The sequence below is a fragment of the Gymnogyps californianus genome, chromosome 11 (genome assembly GCF_018139145.2).
Source record: "Gymnogyps californianus isolate 813 chromosome 11, ASM1813914v2, whole genome shotgun sequence".
NCBI lineage: Eukaryota > Metazoa > Chordata > Aves > Accipitriformes > Cathartidae > Gymnogyps > Gymnogyps californianus.
This window is the reverse complement of record NC_059481.1, coordinates 8,198,269-8,226,240: the sequence shown is the minus strand read 5'-3', so window position 1 is coordinate 8,226,240 and position 27,972 is coordinate 8,198,269. Positions and strand designations below refer to the sequence as shown.

General features: G+C 38.6%; 1 protein-coding gene across 3 annotated transcripts in view; it reads left to right on the top strand.

Moving 5' to 3' along the window:
- The first annotated feature begins 8,731 nt into the window (after positions 1–8,731).
- The window catches only part of RNF111 (ring finger protein 111), a 54,894-nt gene continuing 35,653 nt past the window's right edge, over positions 8,732–27,972 (top strand). For all 3 annotated transcript variants that reach the window (XM_050903105.1, XM_050903104.1, XM_050903103.1), the window contains exons 1-2: positions 8,732–8,793; positions 19,624–20,519. In XM_050903105.1, the coding sequence (XP_050759062.1) occupies positions 19,643–20,519 (877 nt within the window). In that variant the 5' untranslated portion in view covers positions 8,732–8,793; positions 19,624–19,642. The remainder of the gene's footprint in view (positions 8,794–19,623; positions 20,520–27,972) is intronic.

Here is a 27,972-nt window from a genome sequence, read left to right as displayed (position 1 = left end):
GGCTGTATTTGTACCAGGTGGTGGAAGGTGTTACCTCTTAGTTACCATTTCATTCACTTTCTGTAGGGAACACTTGAATTTATTTTGTCAATATTAGATGTTACAGCTGCTATTAAATCTTCAAACGAGGTAGAATCTGTGACTTTAAGTATGTCTAAAGCAGTTTAAGTCACAACAATCCTCTTGTTCTGTCTCTTCATTCAGAAATTGCATATTGATAAAAATGAAAAAATAAATGAGGGTTCATTTTATTTAATAAATCTTGGTTAAACAGCCTTTTCTGCAAATTAAGTCCTGAATCCTACAAAGATTTGTAACATCATACTCTTCGTTCTTTTCAAAATGCACTTGAAGTATTTAAATAATGCTTTGCTTAACTAGTTACCAGTTAACAAAGACTAATATCCATGTATTTAAAAGTTAAGCATGCACAGAAGTCTAGAAGAAAACACAGTTTGGACTGATAATTGCATGTATGTTTTAGATATATAATACTGCTGTTGCACTTGGTACCAAGATTTTATAAGAAGAACAATCTTAAATAAGGAATGAATATATATTCTTGCTTGTGCTATCTTCTGCGATAATGTTTGTATTAACATCAAATACATTAGGATTGACTTTGAGGTTAATAAATGAACTCTAGCTTTAGACTAGAGAAACAGATTTTTGTGTTTGTATAACGTTTAAACAGTGCATGAAAAAGTCCTAAATGGATTTCATTTGCACATTATTTTGAATTCAGCAGTGCAACAAAGTCTTAATTAGGGCTGTCAGTTTTACTGTGGTAAACTGTTGTACACATACACACAAAACCTGCTGGTTAGGTTCTAGTATTGGTGAAGACAAGTTTATTGTGTCCAATTTCAGGAAAGATGATGAGACACCTAACAAATACAGCACTCACACTGTTTTATACGGGTTGCTTGATTTACCTAAACCTCACTGCTTGTTGGTTGATGTCATGTAGATGTTCAAAGCTGTACACCTAACCTACCCCCCCAAATAAAAAACAACCAACAGAGCCAAAAGTGACCTTAAGATGTATTCTCAGTCATCCTTCTGCCTCAAGGCACAATAAGCTATTATGAAAACAACCTTGATGGATGTTTGCCTAAGCTGTTCTAAAAGCCTTAAGTACAGATTCCACTCATTCCTCAGGCAGTCTAGTCTAGTCCTTAACTATCCTTTTTCGAATGTCTAGATTAAATCCCTTTTGCTGCAATTTAGCCTCCATATTCAAAGTCAGTGTAAAGGACAGTGTTCCCTTTCTTTTTGCAGCATCCTTTTACATACACTAAGACTGTTACCATGTTTTTGTTCAGTTTTTTGATTAAAAGCATGGATTATTTCCTTTTTTTAATCAGAGTTCTGAAACACATGACCTTTTGTTGTTACACCCCTCTTGCTCCTGTCCAATCTTTCCACAACTTCTTGAAGTTATCTTGGTGACGACACTTCTGGTTATGCATCTCAGTAGGAGGTATGCCTTTTTCAACCTCATGAACTTGTTGACATGTTCTGCTTGTGATCCACTCTACTTATTGGTTGCTTTCCTGCAAGTTTATTACCATATGTCTTTTCTGTGCAGTTGATTATTTCTTGCTAAGTGCGGAAATTTGCACTCGTGTTTGTAGAATTCTCCCCTCGTCCCCCGCAATGATTTCAAACTCTAGTCTTGACTTCTGCTCTTTGTAGTACCTCTCAACCTGGTGTCAGCTGCAGGTTTATAAGCATGATCTCTAAGCCTTACCCAAAGATATTACAATATTGAAGTGTATGAGGAATTTTATTTGATACAACAGTTTGATAGTAAACTACTAATAGTGATCCTCTGAGTACAACCAGTTTTGTGCCAGATTTATGTAGTTTTTGTCCAGATCAAATTTCCTTATGAAAATGTCAATGGAACAGAATGTCAAAAGTGTTGCTGAAATGAAGATCTTCAGTTTATTCATGTCTGTGGAACCATAAATGGAAATGAGGTTGGTTTGATAGATTGTCATGAACAAATCATGTTAGTTGTTTTTTGTCACTATTATTTTTGAATTTGTCCAGGGATTTTAATTAAGTTGGCTGGTTTCTAATTTCCTGTTTGTTTGTTTGTTTGTTTGGTTTTTTAAAAGAAAAATACTGTATTTATCCTTTTGTAGTCTCTTGAAACATTACTAGTTTTCAAAGAGAAGATTGTTTTATACCATTAGGTTCTGAAATTTGTGGTAAAGTTTGATTAGGAAATGGTAATAGACTTTCAAAGAGGAGAAATGTTTGGCCCAGATATTCATATTTAAACAACAACAGACAGAAGTTCAAAAATGTGCTTCTGTAAATTCTTTTTTGTCTGTCTTGCGTGTGACACACCTGAAAGTTGTGAACATCCTTAGATTTTTAATGTTTTTCCCTGGGCTCTGTAATTTTCCTTTTTTCTGCATAGATTATCCCAGTTCCAACAGTGCTGACCAGTCTATTGCCAGCCTCACACTGAAGCATAATGGAGGACCAAACACTAGCTATTTCATCTTCTTTTATGGCTTAATGCAGTTGGTATACTCTGTGCAGTTTTAACATGATGGGGCTCTGTAAAAATGTAGTGATATTCAATGTTTTTAAAACATAGAGAAGTAGTTCTTGCCTTTTTTTTTTTTTTTTTTTGTAAGGAAGCCTCCTGGCTAGAGCATTCACCTAGAGTTGAACAGGCTGTCCCAGTTTTCTCCTCTTCACACAGCCACCCATTTGTCCACAGCCCCTTCTATAAAGCCTTCTAAAAAGAAGAGATGTTGGTTTCAGGAAAGGGGAGGGATTGGGGGTGCTGGAAGGTCACCTCTGAATAAAGTACCTGCAATTAAACAGCATCCTGTCTCATTTGAGACACATTGCTCTTCCATGTCTTTTTATCAGCAAAGCTGTATGCAGTTCTCTGCTTGACATACTGATTGTTGAAAAACTGATTTTTGCAATGTGTGTTTTCACTCTAACTTTAGGCTTTTGTTTGTTTGCTTCAGAAATCCAAGTTTCTAATACAGTATTTTGGATCCTACTTTGGGTGCTGACTACATCAAAGCTAGTTATTACAGCAATAAATGATGCAATGACTCAGTTCCTTTTTGGATCTAACCCTTTTTTAAAGAGAGTGAGACATTGGGCTGATGCTAGATTAACTGAAATCAACAGGCAGAGTCCTTTTTACTTTGAAAGGCACTGAGTCTTGTCCCAGTTCTCATGTTACATTACCTGGTTCTTGCAATTTCAAACTTTGCTTTTAGTAATTCCTGATATCAGTCTGACTGTATTTAAACCTCTGACCAAGCTTACGTTTAAAAATTATTAGCTGGTATGTTTGCTGCACTATTTCTCTCCTCTTCAGACAAAGCAAGAATGAATAATACCATTTGAGACATTTTCAGTGAATGCGTGACAATAGATACATTTTGAGATTAAGAATCACTGATAATTTAATATGCATCACTGCTATAAAAAATAGCTTTTTCCACTCCGAATGTATAGTTTTCTTTTTGATGTATTATTGATGTACTGTATGATGAGCAGTCAGAAGAAGGTTGTAGAAATGAGTTTCTGATCTCGAAGTAGCTCTCATTTAATTCTTGTACAGAACAGCAAGGAGAAGAACGTAATCTACTTGTAAATCAAACACAAATATTTTCCTTTATTTTACTACTGAAAGTGTATCTACATGCTAGGACATGGCTATTGAATTTCTTAGTGTAAAATCAGATCATTATATGCAGGATGCTTTTGTTTGTTTTAAACCTAATTGCCCTAAAAATAGCTGCTGATTCATCATTAAAACGCAAAAATATATTTGGCCCCATTATTGTACAAGCACTGAAAGAATGTAAAGGAATATCTCATGTGATCTTTCTATTAACAAGTTGGTAGCATGTTTGTTTTTTGGTAAGAAAAAGACCCATTAAAAATACTGTCAACAAAGTAGCTATTGCTAAGTAATTATATATACCACACCTTCTTAATTATATGACAACTTAAATACTTAAAATATTTTACTTAGAATATCTAACTGCTTGAGACCTTAGTAGGGATTTGCATAATTTCTGAAGTAATGTGTTCTGAAAATGCTGTTTCTAACCTGTCAAAGCTTTATCAGGCTGTACAATATGAAATTAAATGAGTGACTAGTGGGTCATTTCTATATCTATGTTTTACTGTAACGTAGGGTATTTTGTTCTTCCATATATCTTAAAAATACACATTTACCCAAGTAGTGCATGTTATTTTCCAGAGCTTTTGAAAGCTCTTAGATCAATCACATTAGAAAATTTCCTGTATTTATCATCATAAAATATATAGCACAGACAGCTGTCGAGTTTTATTTTTGACTCTGCAAGTGTCAAGACTTTTCTTGTTTCCTACTAGCAATTTTTCATAATACAAATCTTGCAGCACTTTTTCACTTCTCTATTTCTCCAGTTTTCACTGGTAAAATCTTCATATGGACTGATTGGAACTGTGACGATTTGTATCATCTGAATATCAATCCCACAATTTTTGTGATATGTTTTTCTATATTATCCTCACAACATACTACCACAAGAGGCTTTACAGTTTATGAATATTACTAGTAATTGTAAATTGAATTAACACAAACATTTAAATATATGCTTGAGCATGGTCCATTTCAAGTCTACACAACTACATATGATGTAAATGTCAAGGATGGGCTGTTTCATCTGTATTAATACCCTGGCTGCAAGTTATTTTGAGCTCCTCCAGAAGCGGTGTTTGTGACAGGAGATACCTACTCCTGTATACAGGCAGGAGATTTGTAAGTGTATACTGTTCATACTGTCCTGGACACTACCAGACTTGCAGTTAACAGAGCTCTGAGCCAAGACATCTCTTTCTGAAAGAGTGCAGCTTGCATCTTGGCCACGTGCCCAGTGGGACTGCGTTCCAGAAGCTGGTGTTTGCATCTGGAAAAAGCTGTGCCTAGCTTTGATTCGTGAGCAAGCAAACTGAAACAGCACTCCTGCATAGAACTATGTCCAACAATGAAGCCAAGCTGCTGAAGGTACCTCAGGATAGGGGTTTGCTTTGATTTTTGTCTTTTTGCCAAAAATGTAAAGTGCAATCTCCTGCTGGCATATTTTGATCTTAGATAAGCTAGTTTATTCTCTTTGTCTTTAGTTCTGCCAGGCCCTGGGGTGAGCATGTAAATGGTTTTGTTTAGCTCTAGTCAGAGGAAGTTGAAGAGTTCAGTATGAATTGATGACACCTAGCCTGAAAGCTATTCTGAAATTTGCATTAGTGATTTAGAATGAATCGATTTAACCTTTTGGTTTTCTGTAGCTAAGAAGTGTGAAAAGGAGAGTCTTTGGTTTTGTCCAAGGAATCAATAAAATATTTTCAAGACAACTGTCTATCTCTGCAAGAACCTAAAATAATGGCAGAACTAACTTTAATAAATATATCAAAGGGCATAGATAGAAGTTAAAAAATAAAATAAAAAAAAATGTGACTAATTCTGGGCATTGAAGTGCATTTTCTCCATCACTTTTCTTTAAAAAATATGTTAATAACCAGTCAATAATTGACAAACTAATTTCTATCAAGTGTTAATTTAAGGGTGAGCTGGCCCACAACTTAATAGATTCTTGTCAGCAGGTAGCCCATAGTGAAGCAGGAATTAGGAAATCATAGCTAATAAAGATCCTAGGAATTCTGCCTTTATTTTAATTTACCCAAGAAGGAAAGGTCTACCAAACCATATACAGTTAAAGCATTTACAGATCATCTGGCCACTCTGACTTTTTACTGGGAGAAAATCAAGACTATCTATACTTACCCTGCATTGCTTTTTAATTTGTGAACTGAAATTTCTAGCCAGTCTATAGCCCCTTGCTTTTTATTTTTGAAATGGTTTTTGTATGTCTTTCAATTTGTGAGCATAGAGTGACTCTACATTTTCTCTGCCAAGAACTACCTTTCTGTCATCTTTGGCATGAGTATTCAAAAAAATTATTAAGTAAATACGTAAGTAGTTGGTGTATTTTTTTTATTGGTATTAGTCTCTGGTCAGCTTATAGAGAATGCTCTTCTGTCTCATTTCTTAAGGTAATCCAGCCAGATTTCATTAGCTTCCTCTCATATATGCTACATTCCCTTGAGCATCCTGTTAAGATTAGAGTTCATCTTCCCTGAATACATATAAAGAAAAAGCTGGATAAAGTAGTTGTAAGACTACCTCGGGAATAATTTTTACAATGGCATTGAAACTTCTCTCTCTCTTAAAAATACTTAGACTAAAATATTGTACAAGACATGTTTGCTTTTTTCATGTCTACATCATGTTGTTGGCTGTTGGTCGTTTTCTTAATTACATAGTTTATTGAAGTTCTCATCCTACTGCCTTCTACCTGACAAATACTCAATATATACCAAAACTTTTAGTCATTAATGTTCAAGTGCCCATTCTTTATATTTTACTCTACTTTTTTTCACCTTGCTCCTATTAGTCTGGTCTTCAGGGTCATTCAGTTCTTCCTATGTATTGTCTTGACCCCCCCCGCCCCAGCAAATTTTTATTAAAGTATTTCAACTTCGGTTCCGGTCATTAATGAAAAATAGTGAAATTGCTTACACAATCAAGCCATTAGTGACCTCCACTGAATATGATACAACCTTCTTTCCACTATCTGTTGCTATCTCCTGTTGAGCGTTTTAGTCATGTTTCTAATTTTTATACTGCTACCCATTCTCCCTAGTTTCAGTTATTTGATGTGTGGCCCAATGTCATTGATTACTGAAGTCTGGCTGGATGCGACATACTGTATTTCCTTGATTTTAAAAAATAAAAAACAACCAAACACCCCAAAAAAGTATGTGGAAAAAGGTAGCAAGTTAATGCTGGATGACCTGTATTTTTATCTTTAGTGAAAACTGAAATGAATTATTATTTTGGTTCTGGAACCACATGAAATCACCTGTGCTGCTTTTTTCTGCCTTCACTGTATGCAGGTCTCACTTTTTCCTGTGCTCTCGCATTATGCGTAAAGCTGAAAAACTTGTTTATTGTCATATCATTTACGTGGTCTAGCACCTTTTGCACTTTGTTTCTACACTTTTTGACATATTTGGATATTCCTTTGCTTAGTAATCTTTTTTCCTGCCCCTAAAAATGTATCTTCTTTTGAGGCAGGCATTTATTGAAGTAGAGTCTGTCCTTAAAGCCTTTTTTCCTTGTTTGAGAAACAGTTTCCATGTTGTTTTATCCACTTTTGCTTTAAGGAAATTCCATTCAGAAACTCATTCAATTAATAGTCTCAAAATGCATTTTTTCCCACTGACAATTTCTTTTGTAATGATGCATGAAGGTTGTTTAGCTCCTCCAAAACATGTAAGAACGCTAGTATACTGATGACTCTCTGGTGGCAGTGCATTCTGAGTAAGATCTTTAACTACTGGTAGATCAGACTGTACCTTTCTGCTCCAAAATCTTGGGTTTATGTATCTGTTGGTCACTGGTAGTATACAACCCTTTTCTATCCAGTGTTTTAAGCTGGAAGTGTTTCGAATGTGTATGCTAACATTGATGAAAGGTCGTCTGTGGCAGAAAGATACCATGGCCTTTGGCAGACTTGGGCAGTTACAAAGTTAACAAACACTCAGGCTTTCTGCTAAATGAGAGACTTCACAAAGGTGTGATGCTTACTGTGCTGTTACGTAGGTGTGAGACTTGGCCACTGTACAGAAGGCACATACCTCAGCTGACAAGTTCCTTACAAGGTGTATTGACAGCAGTAGTGTAGTGGTAAATAGCAAGAGTGGGCAGGCTCACCTGTTCACAAGTCAGTAAGTGCATTACTGCAGTAAATGCACATTAAATCCCTATTTCTAAAGAGAGTAAGTGCGATTTCTCTGCGTTTTCTAGCAGCTGCACCTATTGTTTGGCTCCGAGAAAGGCAGTACGATACACTAGTAATGCAGTTCTTGCAGCACCAGGTGCGGTGATGGTGAAGGACTGGCGCAGTGATCTAGTGCAGGCAGCCCAGGCAGTGCCGCAGAGAGGCCTGGTAGCTCATGGTTCAACTCCAACGGTTTAGCTACAGCTGAGCCGTCAGACACCGTGATGCGAAAGGAAGAGACACCTCTGGGTAGAAAACTGACGCTTTTATACAAGATCTAGAAGGAGAAATGCAGCAACAGCAGCAGCGCTGCTGTCCCTGGGCGCGGCTGGCCGGGGCCAGGGCAGTGGCGGCTGCCTGCTGCTGTCCCGCCTGAGCTGCCTTCCCCGACGTCTGCTCAGATCTTCGTTGTCCTCTGCAGGGCAAGCAGGCGCTGAAGGCGGCGGCGTTTCCGTGTCGAGGGGGTCCCGGCCCCGGCGCCTGAGGGCGAGGGGAGCCCCGCGGTGCGCCACCGCTTCCGCCCAGCAGGGGGCGCGGCCCCGCGAGCGGCGCCTGACGGGAGGAGGGGCGCGAGCCGGCGCGACTGCGCTTTGCGGACTGCTGTAAAGCAGCACCGAGTGTCGCGCTGCGTCTGGGGAGGGAGCGGCGGCGGCGGCAGCGGGGGCTGCGCAACAACAAAACGTCGCCAGCCTCGCGGTGTGTCACCGGGGCCCGGGCGGCTGCGGCCAGGCCGGGGGGCAGCGGCGCCGCGAGGGGCGGGCGGCGGGGTAGGGCGCCGCCGAGGAGGAGGTAGTGGCCTGCCAGGCAGCGACGCGGGGTCCCTGCGGTGCCCGCCGGGGCCCCTTCCTCCCCTCCGGCCCTGAGCAGGGCGCCGGCGGCACCCGCCTCTTCCCCCTCGGCCTTACTGTCTCAGGTACGGGGGGGGGGGGGGGGGGGGGGGCGGCGGGGAGCGAGGGCCGTGGTGTTGCCCCGCACCCTGCGGGGCGTTATCTCCTGGCGGGTGGGGCCCGCCGGGGCCGGGCGGGGGGCGGTGGGCTCCCCTCCTCTCTCCAGCCTCGCCCCGCCCTGCCCCGCACCGGTGGCGGCAACGGTGACCGGCTCGCGGCGGGGCGGGCCGCCTCTCCCGGCGGAGCTGGCCGGAGGGGCGCGGGGGCAGTTAGGCGGATGGGAACTTCACGCTGATTTCCCCCCCCCCCCCCCCCCCCCCCCCCCCCCCTTTCCCTTTTTTCAGTGCCTCGTTGACGCACAAAGCAGTATCTTCACTGCGGGAAGCCGCAGCACTCTTTTGGGTTTTGTCTCCTTGAAAATTTGTCACAAATTTTCCCTTACGGAAATGAGTTTCATTTGTGTGCGTAATAGGGCTTGTTATAATGTCATTTGTTTTGTTTGCAAAGTTGGTATTCGGTTTCTTAACCCATATTTAAAAAAAAAAAATCATTGTCAGATGTTTTTTGCCTGATAAACAAGGAAGCAATGTTCATTCAGAAATGTAGGCCAGGCTCTTCAGAGGTACATAGGTTTGTAACTCTTATTGAAATGGACAGATGTTAAGGATCTATGTACTTTTTTTAAGTGTATGTGTTTTGGTGATTAGGGCTGAGCATGCATTTGTGGAATTTTTGTGTTGTTTGAGTAAGCTCTTCCATGGCTTGAGATGGTTTTGTGAAATCATAAGCAAGGCCTGATTGCTTTAGCTGATTAAATGATACCCTTAATTCCTGACACTCAAGTACTCCTCCAAAAGACAATATGATGCAGGAGGTAAGATCTTGCTGTAATAGCCCAACTTTATTTGATTTTAATGTGATTACGTCAGAAACAAACATTTGACAAAGAAGATGAGAATTGACTGCTTGGCATGGAGACCTAGGTAGCATTTATCATGGTGGAGTATCTGTATTATAAACTAATAAAGGAAAACTAGGTTTTCAGGTGGTGAAATAAGGTCTTACATTGTCTTTGTTGTAACCAGTAGAAAATTCCAAAGATAGGTTAATTCTGGATACTTAGTAGAAACGTTTTCGAGGAAAATTAATATTTAAAGAATTGGAATATTTTGTCACTTAAAAACAAAAATTAAAGCTTCTTATAGTTCACATACCTGTAGTCCTTGCTATCAAAGTAGTTTTCCACCAGTTTAAGTATTTTTACTCGTCTTTTTGTTGGATAGAGGGACTACCTGAGGGGAAAAAAAAAAAAAACCAACAAAAAAAACCCTGTTAGCCAAGATTATCACCAATTCAGATTTGTATTCTTGCTGATGTGCAAGGGTTGATAGGGAAAGATGTGGTCTTGGTTCATTTGGTAAAGTGAACATCTGGTCACCTGTCTCATGCTGTTATCCACAGTATAAAATGACCTATTGAATTCATAAGACAGGAAAGGCTGTGTGCACGTTTTGCATTTCACTTTAGTAAAATAAAAGTGTATAAGACACCAAGCTTCCTGTTTTAAAACTTCGAAGTCTCACATATTTAAAAATCTGTTTATTTTTGTTGATGGTTGAAGCCCTGGCAGCTACAGCTGTGGTTATGTCTAGTATTGGGAGCCTGGGGGTGAACAACAGCTCTTAGTATTCATACATATTTCACGTATCCTTTCAAAATCTGGATGGGAACATTCTGACCTTTCAGAAATGTGTCTTTTATGAAGCAGTGGCTTTTGTAAAGTGTATTAAGAGTGTATCTTAACATATCTGTGACTTGCACTTTAAATGAATAACTCTGTAGACCTACGTGACCAGATCAGTTATAACAGTCTTGTCTTTCGGTGGAGGTGGCCATGTTGCAATAACACGTAGCTGACAGCAGTTACTGCCTGTTTTCCCAAGATGAAGAATCTTTCATTTCAGTTGTTTATATTTCCTCTAATGATGAGGACATTCTTTTGAGAAGATATAGGTAATAGTGCCCTCCTCCCTAGCTGATGAACTACGGAGGCTTAGATGTCAGGCAGTTGAATAAATGGGGAAAAAAATTGCTGGGGGGGATGGGACAGGGAACGGGATGATTTAATTCACATATAAACAATGGGGATAGTACAGAGAGATGGATTTGCCATAGGCAGATGTTGTATAAAGATTTCCCCACAGCTTTACTAATGTGCAACCTCCTTTAGGTCAGTTTTATCACCAGATCTGTAGTGCTTTAGCTGTTTGCATGTCAGTGAGGTTGAGATTTAGAAACATGTATATTGAGTAATGTCATATGGGACACATGTACAACATAGGGATATGATAATTACTCCCAGTAGTAGTCTCTTAAGTTTTGTCAGTGTGACAGTTATCAGCTGCTTCCAAAGTCTACAGTGCTCTTAAAAGAGATGGAGAATGTATCCACAGCCAAAGTGTTACACTAGTGAACTTCCTTCAGGCTTAAGTTTAGATTAGTGTTTTTCTTGGTGGGCTGATGTTAGGCCTAACAGAGACCCCTAATGGAGCAGAGGGGAAGGAATAAAGGAAAACGTTTCTTTCACTAACCTAAAATTTTGCTAACAAGATTATTTTGCTGTTTTACACATTTTATGTAGTTTATGCTATTTGGAAAAGTAACTACTGTGAATTAAAGTGATGTCTTCCTTATTACGTGTTTACCAAGTGAAATCTGAGAAGGCTGGTTCATGGCTTTACTAGCAAGAGACTTCCTTCTGTATTTTTTTTGCCAATAAAGTGCAGTCCTAATACTTGGCTACCGTCAAGTAAAATGTTTGCTTTTACCCACTGCCACTTGGCTCTGCTGGGTGAAGAGTGGAGAAGTCTGCTGCACTGTCCTTCCCTCTTAAACTGGTAGATCTGCTTGGTTTAGTATCTGAAAAATCCCCTACTTCTCACAGGTTTCCTGAAGAACAGCATAAAACTGTCCTAATGGTTAATTTCATAATTCTCACTTGCAAGGTTCTTGTTAGCAGTTGTGGCAAAGATCACGTCTTACATTGTTCCTCAAAGGTTTATCAAGAAGTGTTTGCAAAATGATAGTGCACTAAAAAGTTACACATACCTCAAAGGTCAAAACTGCTGGGGGACTAAGAAATAAATTTTTTAGTTATTTTTGATGGCTATGTAACTCAGAACTTCCCTAGCTGTCTCTGGAAGCAGAATTCGTAGTTAAGATCTTAAGCTCCAATAAAAAAATACATTTTGTCACTTTTATAAAGCTACAACTCCTTATTCCCAAGTTCATTGCTGTTATGTTTGTCTTGGAGTTCACTGAAGCCAAAACATTCCTGATTGCCAAATCATAATGCTTATGTCTTAAAACCATGATTTACATGGTGTTAATGTAGCTAACTGAGTTTAAGCCTAGGACACAGCAAAGAAATGTCTAGACTGAAGAATGTACTTGTGAACACCACGTTTGTCAAATCCACCTGCTTGCATCCATTGTGCAAAGCCAAACAGATTCCTTGCCCATGTGGGTATGTGCATGCTAATGCTTCACTGATGCTTGATTGATGCTAGGATTTCTATGGGTGCCTTCTGGTCTTGGACTGATTCATAGTGTATTGCGGCAGAACTAACTTGTTGTTCGTAGGACTCTATGCAGAATTGCTCTTAGCCTGCCAACTCATGTAGCTGAGGCGCTTCCAGCTGTGTATGGTCCATGCGTTCTGTCTATTCCAGCTGGAGCCAGGCCATAGATCCAGTCCTAGGGAAGAGCTCTTTTGTTTGTAGCTGTCTTGTGCTGGATTCTGTTAGAAGATGTGAGAGACAGACACTTTCAGTAGTCCCTCCATAAGAATACAGTGGTGGTAAGTCTCAGGTGAACGATTACATGGCATAACAGCGGCGTTCTGTAGCTATCCTATAAGTGGCCTGACATTTCTGTTGCAAGATAATTGCTCTACTGATCTGAATGGACTTATGCATGAGGAAACAAACCTTGAAGGTTTCAGAGGAATTTTTTTCAGAGATAAGGAGACTTTGCTGGTCCAGAGGATGGATAATGTTGGTTACAGTACTTTACAGTACAGTTACTGTGGTCTGACTTACCTTTGAGATGGCTTTGGAAAGGTTAGTAAGAGTAGTACTGTACTTGAAATAACATTGTTTCGCTTTAAGAGTAGACTTTCCAAGCCAGTGATGATTCCTAGAATTGACTGCGAGGAGTGAGTAAGCCTGCCTGCATTGCTGTGGCTCATGTAACTGTAGCACCCCTCTGCAAAGCACAGACAAACTCTTCTGTCTGGGCTGGATGTAATGGAGTGTCTTTGGGAGACTGTAAGCAAGAACCTGTCTCCAGAACATTATCGTGCAGTTGGTAACTGATACTATGCATGTTATTCTGAAATACTGTACCTTTCTGTAGGGCAAAAGATAAGTATTCTGCTCGGAGAATTCTCAGGTAATTTTGTCATTCAAAAATCGGAGTATCTGTCATCACTGTGGCTGCATTAAAGCAAACAAAGGAAATTGAGAGAGGTTTGTAATGGTATTTCATATTGTCCTGTGAATAAAGACGTGTTTGATGCCACATAATATCAAAGCAAACATAAGAGAGTTTCAGGTTACCTTCTGATTGTTGCTGTTTTATAAAGATGCATAGATCTTTAACTATCAATTGCTTTATTTTCTGGCAAAGATTAGAAGACCAATATATAGTATGCTAAAATTTAGTAGTTAATCTTTAAAAGAGCACTGTTTGTCTCATGAAGTAGTGAAAATGAAGAACAACCAAAAGTGAGAACAGTGCAATAAAGTTTCAAAATCTGATTGCACTTGTTTTGCTGATAGTGGAACTGAGTATAGGGTATTTGTGTTCCTGCTGCTTACTCTGCATTGTACGTGTTGTCCCTGCTTGATAGGAATGAAATGAATAGGGCATGACTGCCCCTTTTAGGCTAACAAGTGGGTTTTTTTTGTGAACTGCTCAGTGAGTTCTCTATTTTTGTTGGAGCAGGACACGATAGCACTGAGATACGATCTTCATGGGATTGTGTTGGGGGTGCAGCTTCTCAAGTGGCTCCAAGCCCTCTTGTCAACCTCCATTGCGTCAGGGTCATGCATGAATCGTCTTGTTTGGCGCTCTGACCTTGCAAAAGGGAAGTGGTGGTACTTAGGTTATCTCACTTTTTCTGAAGGTCTTGCACGAATTTTATGAGCTTTTTCATTATCCTGTTTCTTGATTTATCTGATGGAAGAACCTTGCTGAAAGAAGAAAAATACATATTTTTAATGAGAGGAAAGAAATGGCTGTTGGTGTTCCAAAATACAGCTTGTGCAATATTTTCATTCACTGGTCCACTCTTTGAGCTCTTGATAGCCGTGTTTGCCAGTTCAAAAAAAGTACTGTGAAAGGAACAGTATACACAACGTAAGATTTCTTTGTGCATACCAGACCTCAACAGTGAGGTTTTCTCATTAAGATAACAATACCAGTATTAGCTTGTCAGAGTAAAAATAATGTTAAAAGTAAAATCTGATAAAAGCCATGTATTAGGGAAGGGAATTAATTTTAAAAGTTAATTGTGAGTTCAGTGAACATATGCAAAGAAAATAAGAGTTAGGACTGAATAAAGGAACTACAAATGCAACTGATAGAAACTTCCTTTCTGAGACAATCTTAAATATTCTCTTGCCTGATATTCTATATATGAGCACTTGGGTTGGGTACATAAATGGTCTAAGATAGCACAGAATTTTTATGGAAGTGTAGTTGCTGTGTTCTTTCTGAGATTATGACGACAATGTGTTCTGCAAGCTCTTGGTAGTCTTGAGAGCTGTTGTATTGGGAAGAATTTTTGCCTGCACTGGCCTGTAGGCTCAACCCTACTGGATACCCAAGTTGCCTGTAAGCGCATTTAGGGTCTGAGCGGTGGAGAGTGCATCAGACAAGGGGAAATTACTGTGCTTGTAATGAGAGAGGAGCAGGAAATTGAAGATGGGGAAGATGAGGAAATAGACTACTAACTACTTTGTAAATGAAGCTTTTTTGTTCACTGCTTTTCATCAAGTTGGCTAGAAGTCTAGGTATTTGCTGAATAAACTATTTGACTAGCTGGATTTAGGTGTGTGTATCACGCTAACAGGACAGAGACCAGTGATTTGGGGTTATGTAAGAAGCATGTGCTTAAGATAGGCATTTTCTGCAAAGTGGTTGGCTGGTCATGTGTCAAAGCACTGTGTACTTACTGTAGCCAAGCTTGAGAGAATTGATCAAGGTGCTTTTTGCCACCTAAAAAGGAGATTGTTTCTTGATGGTGAAGGGAGTTGGCTGTGTTTTAAAATGTAACTGAAAATACACTTTCAAAGTAATGATAGATTACATGTATTCATCAACCAAGTTTACACCAAAAAAATTGAGTTAATGTTGTGTAATGAATCATTTCACTGTTTTATAGTGCTTTAATGCTATCATACTTTTTGATTGCTAGTAATGGAATTAATTCTTAATGACAAAATACTTTGCTCTATCTTATAACTCAAATGTGTTCTGCTTTTATATGTGATGATAAACTTGTCTGCTGTAAAGATCTCAAGCTTTGAGCTTGTTTTTTGACTTAGCAATTTCGAGGGTCTTCCCCAGCTTGCATGACTTCTCTTGCAGTGCTGTATGTCTTGGTGTGATTAGTATCAAAGGTCTTTGATTTGTGACATGAATGGATAAAAGTCATGTACACTTCATGATTCTGAATCGTCATACACTTCAGAGGGGAACTTAGAATAACTATTTATAGTTTTCAGTTAGCTGTCTTAACAGCTCTTCATTGAGTCTTTACTTAAAATGGCTTAAAAGAAGATACTACCTCATTTTTCCTCTCAAAGTCTTGATTCTGTAAGTTCATAGGCAAATATTTTGATTAGGAGGGAGGAACACTAATGCTGACTGAGCTTACTTACTGCATCTTGCTGCTTTTTGAAAAAGCTTCTGAGGACTGCTTTTAATTACAGGGAGATTTTGTAGGATATTCTAAATGTTTAACAGCAGATGATCTCATTCTAATGAGTCTTAATTATTTGCATATTTTTGTAGTCCCTCTTAAACTTTCTTCTGTGTAAAAGCATTGGACTTATATGTAGTATGGGTATTTCTTATGCCTAACCACTGAAAATACTTAAAATGAATTGGAATCTAGTTAAATGGTAAGCTCTTCTTCCAGCTTCTGTCTTTTTTGGTCAAATCTTTTGTTTAAAGGTTTGTAATAGCATTTCTGAATAGTGAAGGAATGGATTATTTGTCACTGTTGATTGCTACCATTCACTTTAAAAATATACTCACATTTAACCTGTTGTGTAATTTTTAATTGGAAGCCAACAGCTCTCCCATGAGTAAATGGTCCTTCAGGCTCTGTATTGGTTAGCAAAAATCAAGAGTTCTTCATTACTTAGTTGAGTTACTGCAGACTTTTCCATGGTTGTAAGAGTGCAAATATACAAAATGTTTGAATCTGAGTTAACTGGCTATTATATCTAGGCTGCTTGTTGGAATAAAACTAAGCTAGTAAGTAGTGTTTCAAGTGCACTAGTTATCCCTGTGTGGTGGTTTAGGTTTTTTGTCATATTAGAGTAGTTTGAGGTTTCTCAAAGTGTAAACTTCCTTGCTTTCATTTTTTTGGTGTAACTTACATAGCTCTATCTGTATTTCAGCACAGTGGCCTCTGTGCTAAAGTAAGCAGAGCTTATACAAAGATAATCACATTCAGAATGCAGAACTTTCATACTGATGGAGATTTCCACACTAGAGTTGAACAATAAAATGCGGGGGGGGGGGGGGGGGAAGCAGCACTCCAATGAGTAAATCTGAGTCCTTTGTAAACCAGCCTGATTGTGCTCACATAATGAGAAAATGTTCAGATTTTTGTTTCTTAAGAAAACTTCAGAATTAAATAAAATTGTCTCCTTAATTTATCATGTTAAAAGGACAGGAAACTGTTGTGTATAGGCTGGACATGTGGTATACGATGGTAAGTTGTGACTGTGTTTGAAGACAATAAACTCTCTGAATGAACTAACTTTTTTTTTTTTCCCCAAATCGAAATATTTTGTGGATTTTCTAAAAAGACTTGTGATGCAATACAGGGTTATTTGGGGGCAGGGGGCTGGCTTGCTTTTGGACTGTGGAAAAGATTGACTAGACTAAGTATTGCATTTCTGTAAAACAGTGGTGCATAAATAACAGACTAAAAATACTGCCTTAAAGGTGACCTTGTGAGGATGAGAAAAAACTATGTACTGTTTGTTCTCTGTGTGCGTGTAACAGGCTTGCATTCTGATGTCCTGTCCTTGTTAGAAATTTTATAAAATGGAAGTCTTGATCTTAATTGATCTTAATCTTTGATGCACAAAGAAAGATGGTGCATGTGTGTGAGGGTAGGTACATGCATAGGGAGGAGCATGTGAGAGCAGGTATTTTCCTCAGGAGCTGTCAGGAGCAGAGAAGGGTAGATATCAGAATTCCACAGCTTTAATAGAGGCTTCTTTGTTTACTATGTAGACTTCTTACACTCTTAATGTTTATTCCAAGTTTTTTTCCAATTTTGCAACTTCTTTTTTTCAGTCCTAGAGAAGAGGGTAGCCTTATATAGTGCATTCCACTAAAACTTACTGCAATTAAAAAAAATATATATTGTCCAGGATGCAACAGTCTTCTGTTTAACACTTGAAAATAAGAAATATCTCCTACTGTGAATTGTGCTTTGATGAAGTGAAAGTAAGAACCTGTCCTGTCGTATATACTGACAAAAGGAGGTTTAGTCCAACTTGCATGCAGTTAGCTTTTGACTAACTGACGTAAAACATACCTATCTGCTGTAATTCCAGTAGAAAATAGCAATGCTTTCTTAGTTATCACAGGGTATAGGCCTCACATTTAACAGTAATTGTTATAAATGTTTGTAGGATTTCCAGTGAGAACATTCAAATGGATCTTTTCAGCTGGGGTTCTAGGATCCACAAGATTCTTGATCTCCAGAAAGATCCAGTGAACTTACGGCTTCTTTAGATGTTGGTACTACAGCATATATGCCTTGTGCAAAACTTTTATTCCGGATTACATCACTTGAAGAATTAGATTAGTTGCTTATGGCTGTGAAGAGAACACAGGCTGCCTGGGATAATGCATCAATTTATACCCATTGCAATTGAGATAAGTCATTCTTCAGGGTCTGTTAGGAACAACTAGCTCACAGCTGCTCCTGAAAGCATCAGTTTGTGAAACAATCTACAAAATGTTGATTTGACTCTGTTCTGTAGTCTCAATCTTGTATTGGTTCGTTCTATGACAAAATAAAAGCTTTAAATATTAGCACCAGATGTAAGAATGTGTTAGCATTTTGAAGAACTTGGAAGTTCAGGCAGAAGATTGCGGACCTGAGTAGGCAATGCTACTTAACCTGCCATAGATCTTGCTGTTGCTACCTTGGACTTTTTGTAGCTTCATGCATATTCCAGCTGTGCTGCTTAAGGAGCCTCATTTCCACATAAGGTGTAGTTGCACATATTTTTCTTAAGCAGCCTTCTGGTAGTTCAGCCCAACCTGCTGTAAGCCAGGTATAGCTGTTTGTGTGCTTATGTGATGAATTGGATTGGTGTCTGATCTGGTTGGGAAATTTATTTTTCAGATTGGTCAGCTCTACATTCTGGTTCAGTGCATAAACATTTCTTCTAGAAGAGCATAGGAGATGTTCCTCAAACAAGTGGTGACGGAGGGAGAAAAGAAGGAGCACTTAACTGCTTAAGTAGTACACGTGTCAGATGTCTGCTATAGCCTTATTCATCGGAGGCACAAAAAAGTTATATTAGTTAACAGTAAAGAGCGCTTCAGTGGTTATCACAGTGGGAACCAAATTCTTTTGTCATTTCCTTTTGGGAATTTAAACAGAAGGCAGAGATGCTAGATGAAGCAGGTTGAAGGTGAATATATTACTGAGGTTACTGTTGCCTATGTCTCTCAGTAGTCTTCCAGTACAAAAGTTTTTCTTTGAAATAGTCTTTGAGGTTAATGTTGCATTGTTGTATGTTGACAGCCTAATACTTTGACAGGGAGGGTAACCTGCCTGGTACCAGCTATTAAGGGAACATGTGATATGATATGCTCAGTTTCTGTCGCAGGATAGAGTCAAAAGTACATGGACTGAAAATAGCTTTGTACATTAATCTATACTATTAATGTGTGGTGTTTTTTAAAGAAACTCTAGGTAATAAATGGATTTCTATTACTTTACCCCAAAATAATAAGGTTCAAAATATCTCCTGTTTTATTCCTTTTCATGTCAGAAAAGAACCATGAATTCTAAGTAACTGACTTTTATAGCTCAGTTGCCACCATACTGTACCATGTATTGTGTTCAAGGTATTTACCATCCATATATATAGCTATAGGGGAGGATGTAGGCCTTATTTAAGCATGCAGTTTAGTTGATGGCTGTTGGAGCTATTTAGCTGAAACTTACGTAACTTCTGTGAGCAGTAGCCTGTAAAACTCTCATGCTTAAGCATTGGTAAAACAGACATCATCCATACATTTTGCAGGCGACATACATCGATATTTGCTCTGTGAAAGTGATAATGTTTTCACTGACTATAAGAGCTTCCGTTCAATGCAAGTTATAAGAGTTCTGTCTTAATTCAAGATTACATTCTCAAGCAGTATTCTTAATATTATGAAACAGCTGTATTTCAGTTACTGCTGTTTTGCTTTTCCCACTGGGGGGTTAGTCTTAGCAGTAAATGGCTTTTCTCTTATTTCAGTTTTGCTCTCAAAAAATCTGATGCTTCTTTTTCTTGATGCATATCTATTTTTATTTCTAGGCCTTTCTTAAAACTTTCCATGTCTAAATGGACTCCTGAATGTAATATAGTTTATACTCTAAAAGCGGATATGAAGAGTGAAGTTCCTTCTGATGCACCAAAGAGACAGGAGAGTCTGAAGGGGATCCTCTTGAACCCTGAGCCTATTGGGGCAGCCAAAAGCTTCACTGCAGAAGTTGAGATGATTGCCAGTAAAGTAGGGAATGAGTTCTCTCACTTATGTGGTGATTCTCAAAAGCAAAAGGACATGAATGGCAACCGTACAGACCAAGACAAAAGTATTGTGGTGCGAAAAAAACGCAAGAGCCAGCAGGCTGGTCCTTCATATACTCAAAATTGTCCTGATAAAGAAAACCAAGGAATCTTAGGATTAAGACAGCATCTAGAAACACAGAGTGAAGACAATGATTCTTCTTTTAGTGACTGTATCTCTTCGCCTTCATCTAGCCTACATTTTGGAGACTCTGACACAGTAACATCTGATGAAGAAAAAGATGCTCCTGTAAGACACCCTCAGGCAGTGTTGAATACTACAAGTAGAACTCATAGCGCAAGGTCACAAAAGTGGCCTCGCACTGAGGCAGACTCTGTACCTGGGTTATTAATGAAAAGGCCCTGTTTTCACAGCAGTTCTTTAAGAAGACTTCCATATAGGAAGAGATTTGTGAAAACAAGTTCATCACAGCGGACACAGAACCAAAAAGAACGTATTTTAATGCAGAGGAAAAAGCGGGAAGTGTTAGCTCGAAGAAAGTATGCTTTACTACCCAGCTCTAGCAGTTCCAGTGAGAATGATCTCAGTAGTGAATCTTCTTCCAGTTCATCTACTGAAGGGGAGGAAGACTTATTTGTGTCACCTGGTGAAAACCACCAGAACAGTACAGCTGTTCCTTCAGGTAAAACTAAATTCCTGAGGTACTTCTTATTAATGAGCTTTCATCGTGTACAATATGCTTTTTTTATAAGTGCTTTGGAGCAGTTGTTTCTGTGTTTTTATAGAAGTTATACTACAGATAGACTTACTGCAAGTAATGTGAACATTACACCATAAATTCTTGATGGGAAAAGTACATTCAGAGCTTCCAGTAAAATTACAACAAATGTAGAATCTTTAACTTTAATGTAAAAGGTAAAGTTAATGGTTTCTAAACAATGTACTGGAAGGTTGCTGAATCTGATTAGTCACATGCTGTGGAGTTGCTCCTTTTTTGTTTTTTTAGCTGTTGAATTGTATTAAAAATTTTAGCTATTATAGCTTTGTTAACTGATTGTGGGAATAACAATTCTGTCTGGTTTCAGAATGTAGAAATGTCTGCTAATACCTAGTTAACTGTACTTGACAACTTAAAAAAAAAAAAAAAAAAGATTGAGGGTGGGGGGGGAAATTGGTCATTGTGATAAGAGCCTGAAATAGGATTCAGTTGAAGGCAGCTTTAGTATTGCAATAATAAGAGAAAATTCTAAGGCCTGAAGTTGTGGAAAGCAAAGTATTGTGTATGTACCAAATGTTTTACCTAGATAAACCTCAATGCAATAATCTTGCAGTTGGTTTACGTAGATGTTTCTGTAGTACGTCTTGACACAGTATTTGAGGGCATGTTTGAATGCTGGGAGTGGGGGTTTTTTGGGGGTTGTTTTTGGGGTTTTTGGTTGGGTGGTTTGGTTGGGGTTTTTTTTGTGGGGTTTTTTTTTTTTTGCCACCTACCAATTTTCTTGAACTTCCTTTCATCTTAAATTTGCCAAGTGAAAGGCACTCCCAGGACTGGGACCCGTAACATTCACAGTGTTGTAGTTGTGCCTTCTGTTTATCATTTCAGCTTTTTAGAGAGCATGGGGAAGTAGATACATAGAACACAGCATAGCGTTAAGCTGTGCAACCATGTTTTTTGCCTAGTGACAAATGTGTTTTAGAAGGTGAAACCATATCTCAGCCTGTGCTGATCATTCCTCTAAGAAAAAAATGACTGAAAATACAAGGACAGTTTTTTTTTAAAAAAAAAAAAAAAGAAGAAAAAAAGTTTGTATGTTCATGTTAGGGCAGGATTTATGCTTGAACAGAACCAGCGTACTAAAGACTAGATTATTGCTTGTTATCCATTGTACCAGGAAATAATTTGTGTGTTGTTCTTTAATGTACTGTTTAAATATAAGAAGTAGAATTTGTAATGCAAAAATCTTACTTATGCAGTGCTAGGGCTGCATAAATAACTCTGAAACAGAAGAATTATTGCACAGCCTTAATTATCTTCATGCATATTTGTGGGGACAGAAATGTAATTTTTTAAGCCTAAAAAAGTTACATTTGACATGCATGTTCAAGCATATTGAAGGGTATGATTTGTAAATAATGTATGGGGATATGTATACATTCATATTAAAAACCAATTTGGGAAACTACTGTGTTAACACTTCTGTTTCCAAGTTAATAGTTTCTCCTCATTTTCAGAGAGGATGGAGTTTTATGTAACTGTAAAATGATGTAGGACCATTAAGAACTCTCTCTCCACACAAAGCACCATGCAATGGTCAAACTGGTATATGGATGAGAAAATGTAGGTTATGGCTTGTTAGGCAACCATCTATTTCTAACCATGATAAATGTACTTAAAGAGAATTTTCAATTAATTTTTCTTTTAGTCCACTTTAACTGTTAAAATCTACTGCCCTTTTTTAACACAAATTCAATTAATACCAGTTGTGTGCTTTTATTTCCCTTAAAGTGTAGGGCAAGTATTTTGATAGTGAGGCTTTCCATAGGCATTTCAAAAGAATCTTTTTTGGAGAGAGATCTCTTTAAAAATTGATGTAATGGTCAGTGAATATTCAAGCTGTTCAGGTAACTTCTGATAATTCAGTGATTCAGTGTGATGTTATTTTGATGGTAGGAAGACTGGAACTTGCAATTTGTTTCATCTAGTTATGTGGAAAAGTGCATTGTCCAATGGCTTAATTTTTATACTACTTGAAAAGCACACTTAATTCATCTACGAAATTATGTTTATTCTCGTGTCCTGAATGAAAAATCAATTAGCTCTGCACCAGTTAATTTTAGATTAAAATACTGACATCAGTTGTAACTAAAATAAGGTATGCTTTAAAGAATGTGTATTATGGTGGCTGTACTTCAGGACTAACACTTGCAGTGAGTTGAGAAGTAATTCTGGCTTATGTGTGAATACTATGGGGTATTTTTCCAGTGGAAATATGTATTGATGGGAAGGTTTTGAGCACTTTATTTACTTTGCAGATAAAATGGGAAGTTGAGCAGACTTCCTGTATAAAAGTGTCCTATTTTTAGTAAGATAAAAGTGTGATTAACACTTTCTGTAGCTTTCTGCTGTTATATAAGGCATTTCTAGTTATTGAGTTAATTGGGACAGAAATGGGGCCAGGTGGAAAAATAGCTATGCAACTTCTCTGTATAGTAGGCAGGCATGGTGGCGTTTCTATACGAGGAAAGGGTTGTATTGCTAGTAATGCTACGCTAGCCTGTTAAGGAAGAATTTTTTTGCTCTAGATTGGCATGTGAAGGTTATGTATGCATCTGCTGAAATTACAGAATATACTGAAGGACAAAGAACTTCCGCTAAGAATATGAGGCCTGCAGCATATATGTAAAAGTACTAGAGGATAAACTTAAGAAAGGAGGAGAATAATAATAATCAGAAAAGAAAATACAATTTAAAAACATACGGTAATAACTGAATTTTTAATAAGCAAGCATCAAAGTGATGTGATTAGTCTTGTAGCCTACTTAATAGCAATTTATATTAAGGATGTGTCACAAAGTATTTCTTTCCTTGGAATGTTGATGTTGTCATGGTTTAACCCCTGCTGGCAACCAGGCACCACACAGCTGCTCGCTCACTCCCCCCTCACCCGATGGGATGGGGGAGAGAATCAGAAGAGCAAAAGTGAGAAAACTTGTGGGTTGAGATAAGACAGTTTAATAGGTAAAGCAAAAGCCACGCACGCAAGCAAAGCAAAACAAGGAATTCATTCACTACATCCCATCGGCAGGCAGGTGTTCAGCCATCTCCAGGAAAGCAGGGCTCCATCACACGTAACTGTTACTTGGGAAGACAAATGCTATAACTCTGAACGTTCCCCCTTCCTCCTTCTTCCCCCAGCTTTATATGCTGAGCGTGACATCCTATGGTATGGGATATCCCTTTGGTCAGTTGGGGTCAGCTGTCCCGGCTGTGTCCCCTCCCAACTTCTTGTGCACCCCCAGCCTCCTCGCTGGTGGGGTGGGGTGAGAAGCAGAAAAGGCCTTGACTCTGTGTAAGCACTGCTCAGCAATAAGGAAAACATCCCTGTATTATCAACACTGTTTTCAGCATAAATCCAAAACATAGCCCCATACTAGCTGCTATGAAGAAAATTAACTCTGTCCCAGCCAAAACCAGCACAGATGTTTATCTAAAGATACAGTGCATTTAAAGAACCAGTAAATTAGTGTATACTGTTCTGGAAAATGCTTCTTTCTGATATTGCAAGAAACTAAAATAACCGATCTTTTTAACCGAGTAAGTGTTTAGTAGGTTAGTTCTTGTAGTTAATAAAACTAACTTGGCTATTTTTGGAAAATTACATGAATGGAGATCTGTGTGGGTTTTTTGTTTGTTTTTTTGACAAAATCTTTTACAAAACCTTTACCAAAAAAACCCCAAACACCACTATATAGGGTTTTTCTTCCTTGTACTTTTCTATCCGGGCTTCAGCTATTCTTCTGGTAGTACTTTGTGCTTTGGGAGCAGGAGAGTGTTGAACAAGTACGAAATCCTGACACCTGGGAATAGATTATATTGTTTTACCAACTGTTTGCCATAAAAGGCAGTTGTCCTCATTAAATCTGGGATGACCAGATGAAGCTCATTCAGGAGACAGAGGAGAGTTGGGGGCATAAAGACAATGTAAAAACAACTATGTGTAGTTTAATGATACAGTTACAGTTGAAGGTGCAAGTGCTTTCAGGGGTGTATATTCTAATCTGAATATTGATCAGTTGGTTTTAATTGAAATACTGGGCTTACAGTTAAAATGACCGCAAGCAGCAACATTTTTGCTGTGAAACGCAAATTTTGATTCTGTGTTTTGTTTAGGTAGCTCAGAAACTTTTCTCTAACCCTTGGAGGACCCGTATACACATCTATAGAGATAATCCCCTTGACTTTCCTTGTCAAAGGTGGCAAAATTTCAACTTTTACTGTAATTGAATCTCTGTAACGTTGTAATGCAAATTTTCTGATGTGCTTGTACAGATATTTGATTTTCAGCTTGGATGTAAAGGGCTGGGGGTGCCATTTGGAGACAGCCAATCTGTGGAGGGAAATCTAGCAAAAGCTAAAATTGGAACAAGTTTTTAGCCTCACATATTCTGATTTGGCAGTAAAGCTGAACCCTGGGAAATGGGAAAGTGTTATAAAAAAAGCTGGGTAGAATTTTGCGTTGTCATAAATTGTTCACCTAATAGCACTTAAAATTCCTTCAGGGTCTGACATGTTACTTTATATTTTTGAGCAGCTAGTGCTAGACAGGCCTTGCCTCTTTCCTTAGAATGTAATGCTGATGAGAAGCTGCTCCAGTTTTTGTTCAAAGCTGCTTAGAATGGTAAGACTGAGTTTATTCACTACTGTCCTCTTAATTCCTCTAACATGTTTGTTGTCTGTCTCCCAAAAATGTTGAATATAGACATCCGATACTTTAAAAGCTAGAGGCTGGTGAAAATGTTAAACATACACCACTTCACGTTCAGATTATTTTAACAGGTTCGAGGTAAACATGTATTAAGTGGAAATGAGCTGCCTGTTTTTAGAGTCAATTATTTTTCAGTTACTTAATCACTCCTAAAACTACAGTATGCGCTCCTTTTCTCACAGTAACTGATGCAGCTCATAATTCCAAGCTTTTATCTCAATAGCATTAGTGGACAAGGAGGTGAATACATATCCTTTCTACTGTGCCCCTTACTAGAGAGGGGTTGGGGAAGAACTGGGAAGTGGTGAAGAAAGAAGCACCTGGCTTTGTGAGCAGTCAACATTAACCATTGTTGTTATATCTCTCTACTGTGAATCGGAGCTTTAAATAGCTACAGTAATAAAAGTTAGCGTGGAATTCACTTCAGCACTTCCCTGTAGCTGCTGCAGCTTTCTGTGCTGAAAAGATGCTACTTCTAGAAATGGCTTGCTGTAGCATTGCTGATAGGACTAAGATTTATGTGCTTGGTTAAGAACAGTCAGTAGAGTTTTGGATTAGCCCATATATTAGCATGGCTCACAGTTGGACAAGATCCCCTAAATTGCGGTTGTTGACTGTCTTTTCCACGAGGGTGCAGACTCTTAAGCAATTTGTGTGTTTTTGAAAATTTCTCCCATCATGCACAGCCATTGGAAAGTATATTCCGAATAAGTATCAGGTACAGAAAAACTGTCGTCTTCTAACCTAGTGTCACCAAACACTAAGGGGATTGGCAGGTTCTTTTAGGGATCTGTGGCAGAATGGTGACGGCACTAAATCGTAGTTACAATTAAAGCTTTATTTTCTTAGCAGGATATTATGATTAGTATAGCACAGAATTTATGATTAGAATGGCACAGGATTTCTACAAGCAGAATCAATATAGTATAATCTAGAAGTAGCGTAATACAGAATTTATAGTACAACTTAACTTATAATTTGTAATCACCTGGAACCTCAGTCCATCAGGTCAAATCTTAATATGTGGTTTGTGCTATCAATATAATGATTGTTATATTGTTATAATCTAGACTTGAAAATCATATAAAAGAATATGAGTCACTCACTTAATCCTCAGAGGAAGCGGAGGAAGCAGGTGATGGTGGGGGCATCCCTGGCCCCAGGGGGGTTGCAGTTCTCACTGTCCAGCAGCAGTTCTTGTGCAGGTTCCTGCTTAGGACTTGCAACTGCTTGATTTTATAGACAGTGCTCTGTGTGCTGTTACGCTTCCCTGTTCTGTGACAGGGTCATCAACAACACCTGGTTGGCCGGGTGCCTGGGACCTTCAAGGCCGGCAAGGAAGGGAGTAATTGTCCTGGCGCCCAGGAATCTTGAGGCTGATAGGGAGAAGAAAAAAATCTGTTTGGTTTGTCTACTTGATTCACAGGACCTTCAGAGCCTGAGAATGAGGGGAAAAGGAACGAATACATGGCCCGCTCGGTCACAGAGAATGGCTGTTTGCCTCATAAAATGGTGTTAGTTATGCTAACCATATTACCAGAGGTCAGGAGCAGGGGGTACCGGTCACACCTAGTTCAAGAAGTTTGAAAGTTGAAGAAGGGAGTACTCATTAACACTAGTAGGATATTACTATTTTATCCATTTCAAGTTGAATTACTATCCAGGTAATTGTCTTGAACTCACCAGCACAAGGTGCTGTAGAGGCCCATAGTACCAGCAAGTTCAAAAATGGATTAGACTGACTTACTGACAGCTGTCCGTGAGCAATGACTAGACAAGAAGGCGCGCTCTGACATCTGTAACATTGTTGTGGATGCTGGGTGGTTTGAGAGGTTTCAGTTAAAGGTTGTAGCCTGGATTTTCTACTCTGACCGCATAGTTTTGCCTGCTGCAGCTGGCAGAGAGAATGTGGGCCTCAGCAGGCCCTTGGTCTGATCCAGTGAAAGCTTGGAACTCAAAATAAGTGATCTCTGTCACTGGAACTTGACTGCTTATTTTAAATGTCTTCTGTTTTCACTGATGGCTTGGTCAGACTGTCTCATTTAAAATTGTGTATTGTAAAACTCCTTCACTATCTTACATGTAATATTTAAACTAGTTAAACCCCATGTTAATTGCAAAATAGATGTAAAACACCCTCCAGGAAAGGCAACAATCAGCCAAACAGTCAAACTGGATACTATACCAATGTTATTTATGTCCTTGGTGGGGTACTTGTGTTGATGATGATTGATTAATCTCTGAGTTATGTCATGATCTTTCAGAATTAAGTAATAGTATAATATATACAATTATACTCTGTATAATATGTATAATTATACACGTTATACTGTGCAAAGCTTAGCCTCTTGTTTATAACTTCTGGATTATTAAAATACTTGATTCTAAAACTTGCTTCTCAGAAATGCATGTGGTCTGTCAACAGCACCTAGCAGTTATAGTTCTGAAATAATCTTACAACTTTCTGGGGGAAAGATATCCTCATTTACGGATCTAGATATTGGACTACATGGTATTATTATTTTAAAAGTTATATTCTGCTTAATAAAGTACTTTAATCTGACAGATCTACTGTCTTCGTGATGTAGGGACTGGAGGAGGGAGTGTTTTGTTTTTTAAGGGCTGATTATCATTTTAAGCATGTTCAGA